General features: G+C 54.0%; 1 protein-coding gene across 1 annotated transcript in view; it reads right to left on the bottom strand.

Moving 5' to 3' along the window:
* The window catches only part of LOC121448043 (protein kinase C zeta type), a 104,840-nt gene extending 94,957 nt beyond the window's left edge, over window positions 1–9,883 (bottom strand). Inside the window, exons 1-4 of the mRNA XM_041651642.1 lie at window positions 9,664–9,883; window positions 5,869–5,990; window positions 4,709–4,795; window positions 3,002–3,052 (exon numbers count right to left, since the gene is read on the bottom strand). Of these exons, the coding sequence (XP_041507576.1) occupies window positions 3,002–3,052; window positions 4,709–4,795; window positions 5,869–5,990; window positions 9,664–9,734 (331 nt within the window). The 5' untranslated portion in view covers window positions 9,735–9,883. The remainder of the gene's footprint in view (window positions 1–3,001; window positions 3,053–4,708; window positions 4,796–5,868; window positions 5,991–9,663) is intronic.
* Between the last annotated feature and the right edge of the window lie 2,765 nt (window positions 9,884–12,648).

The following is a 12,648-nucleotide window of genomic DNA, read 5'->3' as shown; positions in this document are numbered from 1 at the left end:
TTGCTCTTATTGTATATAGTTTTACTGTCTTAGACATGCGGAATATTCCTTTACAGTGTGAAGATGTGTCTCTGTTGTTGGTGTAATATAAAGCTGAACAGCCAATAGCTAGGCAGGAAGTATAGGCGGGACTTCTGGACAGAGAGAGCTCTGACAAGGAGAAAGGTGGAGTTGCCTGACGCAGAGGGAGCAGAACAGGCAAGAGGAGAGGTGCAAGCCATGAGACACATGGCAGCATGAAGATCGACAGAAGTGGGTTAACTTAAGTTATAAGAGCTGGTTAGAAACAAGCCTAAGCAAACATTAAGTCTCTATGTCATGATTTGGGGACTGGTGGTCCCTAAAAGCCTGTTCCACGGCAACCAGGTCCTGCAAAGTTTTCAAACTGGTATCCACCACCGGCTGTGATCTACCCATGTGTCTGTTCATCCATCTTACACGGAAGCTCAAGGAGATTCACCCTTGTCATTTACATCCCACCAGCACGCCGGGCGGTGGTGGCGCACGCCTTTAATCCCAGCACTCAGGAGGCAGAGGCAGGCAGATCTCTGTGAGTTCGAGGCCAGCCTGGTCTACAGAGCGAGTTCCAGGAGAGGCTCCAAAGCTACACAGGGAAACCCTGTCTCAAAAAACAAACAAACATCCCACCACGCAGACCCTCCTCATTGATCCTCAGCAAAACTATAAACACAAATGTTCTTGCGGGCAGCAAAGTCACGCGGTTTTGGCATGTCAGAGACAGGTACAAACATCAGGTGGGAAGGGTTACACGCTGGGGAAAACAGAACATCAGCACACAGAGTAGGAGACCCTGTGTCAGGATCCTATTGTTTCACACGGTCCAGACCGCAAGGAGACGAAGGCCTTTCTATACCCCGGTGCACCAGCCAGCCAGGGAAGGGACAGTCCTAAGTGCGAGAGGAAGACCCTGGCTTGTCAACCATCCATCCATCTCCTGTGGTACTCAGCAAAGGTTCCATGGAATGTTCTGACAAAACTGAGTGTCTATCAGAGGCGGAGCCACCCCAGCAAGCATCTCAAGGACCTACTCGTGTGACCGGGTCAGCCCTTCTTAAGGCTTAGCCACATTTTCTGCATGCCCACAGGACAAAACGGACCCACCTCGTCACACCCAGCTTCCACTTCAAAAGAGACCCCAAGATCTTCGACATCCAGTGGCAGTACTGTATGGTGACAGGCCACCCACTCGAGGGACCCTCCCTACAGCACCTACACGCAAACCAACAGGCTTGCACCCTGGGACAGAGCTGAGACAGAGCCGAGACAGAAGCACAAACCCTCTAGCTCCTGTGGTTTACAGGGGCCGCCTGGATGTAAGGCAAAACACATGAACATAATCTTGTTACCACGGCCAAAAATCCACCCAGGTGACAGCCAGGCACCACCCGAAATGTCCCTGCTGACCCCGCAGTGTGAAGGTCAAGGAGGGAGATGGACAGGACGACCTCATCTTCCCTCCTCGCTGCTTCAGCTTGTTCTTTTTTAAAATGGCGTTTGTTGAGCTATACATTTTTTTCCTGATCCTTTTTTTAAATTTTAGAACTTTGTTATCATTGTGTGAGCATACATATGCGTGTATGATGTATGTGAGTGCAGATATATGTGTGCCACAGTGTGACGTGTATGAGCATATGATGTGAGTACCATGTTCGCTGTGTGTTTGGAGGCTGTCTCCATGAGAAGCAGGGATTGTACTCAGGTCATCAGGCGAGAACTGAACCATCTTGCCAGCCCACGCTTTATGTTACTGTTTTACATACTCATACACACGCTGTCCAGATGCCTGTCCCTCCGTGGGACGCAGGCACCCCAGAGGGAGGGTCCTGGAGCATTAGGGAGTATTCCACAAGGACAAGGAAACAACATGCTGGCCACTTGCCCTAAGGACTCTGCACGGGCTACCTGGGACTTGGGCTAGAAAGTCCCGTGTCACGGGTTCCACACCACCCAGTCTGTCAAAGTCCTCTTCGGGCAACCCCATACACACATATACACGCCTGACTGATAATCTCACCTGCTGTCCTACCCTGTGGCCCTAGGCCAGTTCCCCATCCCACCAGAGGCAAAACACATGAGCTGAGCACCTGCCTCCTAATCACACTGGGTTGTGCAACCTCAGATACTTCTTCATCGGCCGGGGAAGCCAAGAGTTGTCACCCCCAGGAGCCTTGTCACCCCTTAGCACCCAAGCACGGCCTCCAGGGCACAACCAGAAGCAAGAACAAAACCCCCCTTGGATCCCGCCACTCCTGGACCTGCTTCCTTCATCTTCAACCAACAGACGGGGGGCGGGGTGGGGGGGGTCAACAGATCAACACAAGACAGGAAGAGGACAGAAAGGCGCCCCGAGTGGTCTGCGTGGAGCAGATACAGCGATACAGACGCATAGGAGCAGTATCCGGGCGTCCTGGCCTGGGCATTTTCCTCATGGAACAAACCAGGACGCTTTGTAGACCTTCTACTGTGCCACCTGACAACCAGGCCGACCACACCTCTTTCCCTCACCTCCCCCACTGCCGACAAAGCACCAGTCAGCCGCAACATATCCATGGAAACCGGGGGAGCCAGCCAAAGTGAAAAGAGCTCTCGAGGTTACGGTCCCGTTCACGCTGAGGTTGGATTCCTCATCGACTCGGGGTCCCCCGGCTTTACACGAGGCACCCACCCACCACCCTGATACGACGGACCAGCTACCCATAGCACATGGCGCGTGTTAGAAATTTAAAAATGGAGCACTCAGGCTGGAGGGATGGCTCAGGGGTTAAGAGCACTGGTTGCTCTTGCAGAGAATCTGGGTTTGATTCCCAGCGCCCACATGGGGGGCTGATAACTATGATTCCAGTTTCAGGGGATCCGACGCCCTCTTCTGGCCTCTGCAGGTACCAGGTGCTCACGTGGCTCAAAGACACAGAAGCCGGCAGAAAACATCATATCACATAAAGTAAAACAAAGTAAAATTGAGAGGAAACTGAACACTCACTGTCTTCCCCAGGACAAGGCATGCCTGGCTGTTCCGGGATGCTTGGGAAAACTGGACAGAAAGAAAGAAAAGGACAAGATTAGTAACAGTGGACCATTAACACCGTCTCTCAGGCAAAGTCCTGCCCTGGTCAAAGCGCTCTCCACAGTCCCCATGAGACCACTCTTGGAAGACCTTCCTCAGCAGAACCTCAAAAGCCCATGTGGTCAAACCCTACTTGTAAGTTCCAGGAGAAAAAATGCTTTTGGAGAGCAGAGCTATCAAAGGAAAACCAGCAGTTCTCGTGAATAAAGTAACCCAGATGCAATAAAGCACAGCGATTATCTAGAAAACCGACCTTTAAAAGCCACGCTAAGAACTCAACCTGGGGTCTTGAGAACGCTAGGTAGGCTCTGTTCCATTGAGTCTACGTCCTTGGCTCTGCCCTTTCTACTTTTTATTTTGAAGCCAAGTCTCGCTAAGCTGTCCACGCGGGCATTCATGAACTCGACAGCACGAGTTGTTGTCTTGAATGTTCTCAGTCTGTCTACGAGCCTGTGCCACGAGGCCCAGCAGAACGTAAGTGTGTGTGTCAGATGATGGCTCAGGGTGTAAGGTGCCTACCATCAAGCCTGAGCTCCGATCCCAGGGACCTACGTCATGAGGAATCAACTCATGGAAGCTCTCCTCTGATCTCGACACACGGATTGTGGCACCCATGCATACACACAATAGATAAATACATGAAACGATACATTTCTAATTAATTTATTTATTTTTATGTGTACGTGCGTGTCTCTGATTCAATGTGGGTGTACCACATGAATGTGGGAGCCTGCATAAGTCAGAAGAGGCACTGGTTAGCCACCATGTGTGTGCTGGGAACAGAACCCAGGTCCTCTGTAAGAACAAGTGTTCTTAACCACTAAGCTATCTCTTCAATCCCATAAATTTACTTTTAAAAATACATAAGTGCTAAGGGATGCTTATGTATGCTACAAATATGCACCAATATATTATTGGTGAATAATAAAAGCTATTTGACCAATAGCCAGGCAGGACAGGGTTAGGTGGAACAATCAAACTAAGGAATAGGATGAGGAGGGGTAGAGTAGAGAGAGACGTGAGCAGCGCCCAAGGAACAACATGCCAGCAGATGGGTAAAAGCCATGGCCATGTGGCAATAGATTAATAGAAATGGGCTGATTTAGATGTAAGAGCTAGTTAGTAATAGAACTGAACTATAGGCCAAACGGTTTGTAATTAATATGTTTCTGTTGCTGTCTCCGTTCACACATAAGAACATCATCATGTTTTCTACTGCCAGGCTCCATGTGCCTTCCCAATCATCAGGCAATCAGACAAAGATCCCCATAGCTGAGGAGAGCCCCTCAGGCTATGTTCTGGTTAGTTTTGTACACTTGACACAAGCCACGGTTATCTGGGAACTGAGAGAAAGCCTCCATCAGATTGGCCTCAGGCAAGTCTGTGTGACGTCTTCTTGACTGGTGTGGGAGGACCTCCGCCACTGTAGGCAGTACTGCTCCTGGGTAGGTATGTCTGCTTCAGCTCCTGCCTCCAGGTTCCCGCCCTGGCTTCTCACAAAGATGGACGGTGATCAGGATGTGTAAGCTAAATGAACCCTTTCCTCCCATGTGGCTTTGGTTATGGTGTTTGCCACAGCAGACCAAGAGGACAGAGGAAGGGTCTGACCTCCAGCTCACCCACCATGGATGATGAGCACTTCCCGGCCCTGACACACCAGGCGGAAGGCCTCCTCCAGCTCCATCTGCGAGGACACGGTACAAGGGTCGCCTAGGGGGAGGAGGCAAGAGGCACCAATGAAGCGACCGAGGCACGAAGGCAAAGAGGTCTGAGCTACTCAGCACTTCAGACAGAGGTCTGGGTGGGCAAAGTCTCACTGCTCATGGTCAGCACAGAGCAAGCGTGAGAGACTCCACAACAGCCGTCCAAACCAATGAGTTAATTTTCCCTCGTGGGACCTCAGCTTCCCATGTAAGAACCCATGTATCAACCCCAGAAGGAAGTCATGTTTACTCACAGCCTTGGGAGCTCTAAGAGCCTGCTAGGCAGCAAGCAAGAGCTAGAACTTCCTCCCAGGTGGCCTAGGTAAAGGAAAAGGTCCTTGCCTTCTAGGCTTGATGGATAGAGAGGCGTACAAGCAGCCCCATGTATCTGTAATTCTGCTGAAATGGGGGAAGCCAACTGTTCTGCCTGCCCCACGGTGCTTCCGACTGGCAGCTGTAGTCGGTTGTGCAAAAGGAGTCTCTCCCGACACCCCCCCCCCCCCGTCTCATCCCAGTTTCTATGAGTCTGAATGTGGGAAGGAAAGAGGAGGAAGGAAGAAACAGAGACAAGGATAGAGGGACTCAGAGAAAGCAAGAGAGGCGGAGGAGGGGCAGAAAGGAGGGAGAGAAGAAAGAGAAAGGGAAGAAGAGAGAGAGAGGAGAAGGGGGAAAAGGAAGTAAGAAAGTAAGAGACGGGAAAAAAGGGGAGGAGAGAAAGAGAAATCAAGAGGTGGGAAACAGATGCCTCGCTGTTCTTCTATGGAAATGAAGAGCCAGGCCTTCCTCAAGCAGCTGCCAGAACACCCCAGGATAAGGCAAGTCAGAGAAGGAGCTGTGTAGGCTGGGGGCCAGGAGGGGCTCAAAGCTTCCCCTGCAGCTGAGCTGAATCCCCGACGAAGCAGGAACACCCCCTTCCTGCCTTGCTTTTAGTGCGGGCCCCGACTGCCTCAGGTCCTATCTACCCTGTTTGCAGCCACCCTATTCAGGAACTGTTGGATCTAGCGAGTTCAGCGGTACTTGGGGGAGGCTGCCTAGCCAAAGCCCTGGAGTTCAGGCTGATCATCCCAAGACGGGGGCTACCTTCGCTGTCCACCCACTTGAGGGTGAGCGGGTGCTGCTGGTGCAGGCCGCACATGTCTCGCACTTCCTCACAGAGGTCCTTGAACGTTGTCATGGCATCCACGCTAGTGATCAGGATGTCCCTGGGACAAAGAGGACAGAGGTATCTGTCACCAGATCTCATCTGAAGTAGACCAAACGCTGCTTTTGGTTGGACAAGTTACTGACTAGAAAAATAAAAATCTTCCCCAAAGATGGTATGACAGCCCCGCCCCCAACACGAAACAGAACCAATGACCAGTTTTTAAAACGACCCGCATGGGCTGGAGAGATGGCTCAGCTGACTGCTCTTCTGGACGACCTGGGTTCAATTCCCAGCACCCACATGGCAGCTCACAGCTATCTGTAACTCTAAGATGTGACACCTTCACACAGACATACATACAGGCAAAATACTAATGCAAATAAAATAACATCTTAAACAAAACCAGCCACCATGAGTGGATGAAGGACCAAGTTTAAGTGACCAATGGCGCCCCCTAGTGGAGGCCTGGGGGCCAGGCAACAGCACCTATGGGGCACAAAACGAAACCCCAGGTCCATTTGCCTCATTTAGGTAAAACACCATAGTCAAGCCTTTCCCCAAAGCCTTGACGATGACAACCAGGGTGTGTTGTCCAGAAAAAAGGGAGAGGAGGATAATTAATTAGTTAATTAAAGCAGCTCTTGGATGTCTCGGCAGGACCCGACCCACCTCCATCCGGCGTAGCTGTGAAAATTCTAAAAGGAATGCTTTTTGGCAACCTCAAATCTCAGAATGCCCTTGCCTTAAAAGATAAATCTTCTCATTCCCAAATGGGATTCAGATCTCTGTAGCAGGAGATGGCTCAGAGACGTGCCCTGGAGGAGGAAAATGAGAAGCGGAGGGAGGTGGCTCCCCTATATTCCTTATAAGGAAGGGCAGCAGCAACAGGTTTCCATGGGAACTAAGCAGGAACCACACCCTCACTGGAGTCTCAGTAAAAAGCAAAACTCACGCCTCACATCCGTGGAAAAAGAACGGACTCTGAAGCAGGGTTATCTAAACTGGGTCACACAACTGTCTATAAACAAAGTCTTTGTCCACTGATGACAAGGATCCAGCACTCACCCAGCCCCCCACATGCCATCCAGGGCCTTCAGGGACCTGCCTGGCCTATGGATCTCACCCACTTTGTAGGGCCAGGTAGAGATGTCCCCAGATACCCCGCCCCCTTTTCTACCAAGACCAGCCAGCCAGCCACCTTCACAGGCCCCACATAGGAACTGACCCTGCTCCTACCCACCACACCCTGTAGAAACTGAGGCACGGAGAGCCTCCAACATCTAAGCCCCCATCCCCAGATGCCTGTCACCTGGGGTCACCCTGACACAGTGCCCACACTGCCCATGGCACTGGCCAGCCTTGGAAATGGGAACTCTGGAAATCAGGTCTGCAATCCCTCTCTTGGATCTCTTCCTGAACCCAGGTGGATGGCATCCTCCACCCACACCCTTTAGTGCCCAGAGGACAAGCGTGGACTGCTCCTGTGAGACCCCAATGCTTCGGAGGTGCCACACGAGGCTGAACTGTATCACCCTGGACACATCTCGCCTGTCAGAAGGGTGAGCCTTCCTCACAACACAGCTCTAAGCGAGAGTGTCTCCCAGAAGTTAGGGCCAGCCTGGAAGGACCACCCATCCCTGACTCTGCCTCTTGCATCTTCCAGGGCCACAGCAGGTCCTCCACATTAAAGTTCTGAGGCGAGATCCTCAGAAGAGAAGACATCACCACTGTCTGTGATGTCTGAAGCTTCAGAAAAGCAGGCACCTCGGCTCTGAATGTCAGGCTCACCTGTAATCCCCCTGAGAACGCGGTGTTGCCTGACACCCCTGGAATATAGGTGACCACGGGTGGCAGTACTCTGATGTCAAGCCTCAAACGGACAACGGACAATAGGAAGACAGACGGCTGTCACGTTACACTGCTCTAAGGACAGGACTGTATCTCTGACTCTCAGCTGTGGCTCTAATACCTCCCTCAGGGCGGTGTCTTACCTCACGCCCCCAGAACATTGTCTTCCGAGACAGAAGGCCCCCTCAACCCACAACCTTCACAGCGGAGACAGTATCTGCGTTTCTTACATCACTGTCTGGGGGGGGGGGGCTCAAGCTCTAGAGAGGGACCTAGATGGCAGATTTCAGGGTAAGTGGGGAGGAAGGCTGGGAAAGAGCCCTGTCTAAGGGGAGATGAAGGGGGGGGGGGACAGAGCGAGCAGGGAGTGGAGTAGACAGAAAGGGAAGAGGGCAGGAAGGGGTGGAGAAAGGGAGAGAGGGGAGGTAGGGAAAGGAAGAGGAAGGGGGGGGCTCCACTTTTGTCAACTGAGGAAACCGGAGTCAACAGGTTGAATTACAGAGCCAGTAACCAAAGTGCTCCCCAGGGGCAAAAGGGAGGGAGGAGTGGGCAAGACAGACAAGTCCAGGAAAGGGGGCACTGTCCAAAGTGAGCCGTGACCCCCAAGGTGCCGGCTGAAGCTGCCCTAAGGAAAGGATGGATCCCCCATCCCATCCAGGGGCCTTGGCTTTAGTAAGGGCCAATCCTGAGCATGCTCAGCTTGGGGGTTCCACGCAGGAGACACGGTCTCTCTGCATCAACATTCACTACGGAATCATGGGGTACTCCAGGCCTGAGGCAGGCCCCCCAGAAACCCTTCTTCTTCCTGCAAGTCCAGGATCACCAGAAGTTGGCCATATTTCCGTAACAACCTGTGGGGCCAGGCAGTTCCTGAGGCTGGAAAGCCAACCTCTCCTTTCTTGTCTCTGTGGCTGGGACCGGCCACTAATAAAACTCCCAGGAATGCCGAGAGCCCAGTTCAGCCACAGGGCCAGCATTCCACTCCACTCCCTTCCTCCTTTCCAAGAGCAGTGACCCTTGACCCTTGACCTGGGAGTACCCAGGTCAGTTCCAGGAGGCAGGGCACCGTTGGAAGCAGCCAAAGTGTTAGGGCCTCCACCGCCTTCTGTCTACACAATCGAGGCGACAAGACCATGGGATTTCCAGACGAGCCTGGGTGGACCAGCCACCAGAACACCGACGCCATCACTCCGCTTCCCAACACTCAATGCTCCCGGGCAACTATAACTGACCACGGTCAAGTGCCGATGCCCCCATTTCTCCTGAAAGCAAGGTGGAATCCAGGGCTCAGGGCCGAGTCCAGCCCTGCAAAACCACCTCCAGGGAAGAGACGAAGGGTTCATCATGCCCGTCCTTAAAGGAGGGCAGGGTTGTAGTCTTTCTGGACATCTCCAAAAAGTTCTCCTCTCCCGCAAACAAAAGCCGCAAAAAGTGCCCCTATGTTCCTACAACCCAAGGCATTCTTGCGGGTGCCTTCACCTGGCTCAAAGGTTTCCCTTACACTTAAACGGAGACCAAGTTAAATAGCCTTGGTTTGTTGTTGTTGTTTGTTTGTTTGTTTGTTTTGACGTACCAAAAGTTTCCATAATCTGGTGAAAACTTTTAGACGTACAAATCTGTCCTTAACACCCCTGACCAACTGCGTGCGACCAGGGCGAGGAGCGCAACAACACCGGCCCGCTGCGCGCGCCCCGGAGAGACCCAGAGACCCGGAGCGCGCCCCGCCCTCGAGGCTTCCCTCCGGCCACCTCCAAGGGCGCCGCAGCAGACGCAGCCGCCGCCTCCTCCCCGCCCTGCCTCCCGCGCGCGGCGCCCCCGACGGCCCCGAAGCTGCACCGCCGCGCGCCCCGCCTTGCCCACCGTCGGGCGCCGCGCGCGCTCACCCGCCGTAGTGCGCCTTCAGACGGACGCGGCCGCCGCTCCCGTCCATCTTGGGGTCCGTCCTGCTGGGCATGGCGCGCTCCGCCGGCCGCCGTCAGCGCCGCGTCCAGGGCGCTCAGGCCATGGCTAGCGGCCCCCCACGCAGGGCCGGGTTGCCAGGCGGGGCGGCGGACGGCGGAACGCGGAAGGGAGCGCGCAGCGCGGGACCGACGGCGCCGGCCGCGCCAACTCCGCGGAACTTGGGCGGCGCGCGGGGCGGGGGGCGCGCTGGGCAGGGGCGGAACCTGGCCGTCCCGAAGGCCAATCCACGGGGGCAGGCGGCACCTGTGGCCAATGGGAGCTCCTCGGGGCCACCACCTGAGCCAATCCTCGGGGGGCCGCACGGCCCGGCCCAATGATGAGCGCGCAGGACGGACTACCTGTCGGGCGGAGCGCGGCCACCTGCGGCCAATGGGAGCGCGCGCGGTGTGGCTTTGCCCGGCAACGGGCGGCGACCTGTGTAGCCCGGGGACTGTCGGGCCCCCGGGCGCCGAGCTTCTGAGTCTCCCGGGGCTGTGGTGCCGAAGAGCCGGGCAAACTTGTTAGAAGTGCAACTTGTCCGGCGCTCTCAGGCCCTCGGCGTGTGAACTCCGCGGGGTCCCCGAGGCTGCGAGCAGCTGAGCGCCTGGTGGCGATGCGAGCTGGTCTGACTCTCCGGTTCTAGCCCGCGACTGCAGCGGCATCCCGCGTCCCGGCCAAGGGATGGCTGCCTGCACTCGCTGCCTCTGCTCTAGCTCGCTTCTCTGCAGACAGATCTGGACAATCGTAAGGCATTCGTACTCCTTCGCGCTTTACATTCCACACGTGAGCCTGGTTCTCCTTGGTGCCAGGCACTGGGGTGACCCTGAAGGGCGGGGGGAAAAAAAACAAAAACACAAACCCGCAGCCGCCCTGATCTTGGATCCTGTGTTCTCCCTAGAAGACACCCTTTGGCAGCCTGCTGGTCGTCTACTTCAAGTGCTCACCCCCACCCCCCAAGACGGGATTTCTCTGGGTGTCCAGGAACTCACTCTGTAGACCAGGAGGGTCTCCAACTCAGAGATCCGAGTGCTGGGATTAAAGGAGTGCTCCACCACCTCCCGGCTTCAAGTGCTTTTTTTTTAAAGGTGTGTGTGGGGGGGGGGGGGGGAGCACACCTGTGATCCCAGCATTAGGGAAGCTGAGACAGGAAGACCTGGAGCCATAGGCCAGCCTGGTGTGTCTCAGATAATTAAAAAACAACAACAAAAGAAAACCTTGTAGCCTCTAAATGGCTTCTCCATAACCTCTGTATAGACGCCTGCCAGCGCTGTGTACCCTGCTTATCGTCACCCCATCTCCGCTTTCTTTAGGACCCTTACTTCACCCCACTTTCACTACCGACTCCAAGGCTATACATGTAACTGTCAGTTCTCAACTTAAAAAACAGTTATGAGCCAGCCTCTCTCTGTGCAGCCCAGGCTCTCGAGTGCTGAGATTACCAATGCCTGTGACCACTCTGAGCTCTCAGACTCCGGTTTATTTTAGCGTTGGGAACTGAACCTGGGACCTTGCACTTGTTAGGCAAGTGCTCTGCCACCAGCTACCTCCCTTGATTGCCTTTCGACTTTTTGGTTTTTTTTTTTAAGATTTATCTTTATTTTATGTATGTGCAGATTGTTTGCCAGCGTGTGTCTCCGTGAGTATTTGCACAGCTCATAGATGTAGAAATGGGGATTGGGCCCACCCTGGAACTGGAGTTACAGACAATTGTGAGGTGCTGTGTGGGCGTGGGAATCAAACTCAGGTCCTCTGCAAGAACAGCCCATGCTGGTGACCGCTGAGCCATCACTGAAGCTCCTCAACCCTTATTTTATTTGTTTATTTTTGAGACGGCATCTCACTAAACCGCCTGGGCCAGCGCTGAACCGTCTGTGCCTCAATCTTCCAAGAAGCTAAAATGACAGGTCTGGTCTGGGTTTTGCTGCTCAGACTGTTTCTTACTTTTTTTTTATTTGTTTGTTTTTTGAGACAGGCTTTCTCTGTGTAGCCCTGGCTGTCATAGAGCTCGCTCAGTAGATCAGGGTGGTCTGAAACTCAGAAATCTATCTGCCTGCCCCTGCCTCCCAAGTGCTGGAATTAAAGGTGTGCTCTACCATGCCCGGTTCACCTTTGACAGCCACAGACAGCCAATGGGTGCTGTTCTCCCCTCTCTTGCTGGGTGTTCCCGTGGTCTCTCCAGGCACCTGACACCCAGTGTACCGAGTGGGATTTCTGGGGCCGCGTGGGCCCCAGGGCCACAGGCTCCATCTGCCAAGGGAGGACAGGGTTACCACCAGCTTCCACAGATACCAGACCACACTGGGCACCGTGTAGTAAAATGGCAGGCTTCAAGAACTCCCTCCAGGGTGGGTAGGGTGTGGAGGTGATCCCAGGAGCAGACAGAGGAGACTGCCTGGGCAGGTGAGGGCAGATCCTTTCCGACCCACCTCCTACAGTTTCTGTGGTTCTCCAAATTTCTACAGACACCGTGTACTGCCATAGTCACAAACACGGACTGTTTCCCAAATGAAGAGGGTCAGCTGGTTGTAAAAATATAAATAGATTTTTACAGATTCGGTGTCGAAGAAGGTGGGTTAGCCACCTGAAGTCCCTTCCCCACTGCCTTGGTAGGTGGGGACACTCCCATCTCTTGGGACTGGCTTATGGAAGGTTTCTATTGCTCCATGACCACAAAACTTGGGAAGGAAAGGGTTTATTTTGCTTACATGTCCCTGTAACAGTTAATCATTGAAAGCAGTCAGGTCAGGAACTCAAACAGAGAAGGAACCTGGAGGAAGGAGCTGCTACAGAGGCCAGGGAGTTCTGCTTACTGGCTTGCTCAGACTGCTTACTGTACGCAGACCCAGGGGTGGCACCGCCCACAGTGGGCGGGGCGGGCCCGCCCCCGCCCACCTCACTAATTAAGAAAATGTCCTCCAGGCCTGCGC

The sequence above is a fragment of the Microtus oregoni genome, unplaced genomic scaffold (genome assembly GCF_018167655.1).
Source record: "Microtus oregoni isolate MIOR12 unplaced genomic scaffold, Mior012 000005F_ref0000423, whole genome shotgun sequence".
Lineage (NCBI taxonomy): Eukaryota > Metazoa > Chordata > Mammalia > Rodentia > Cricetidae > Microtus > Microtus oregoni.
This window is presented reverse-complemented; position numbering and strand designations above follow the sequence as displayed.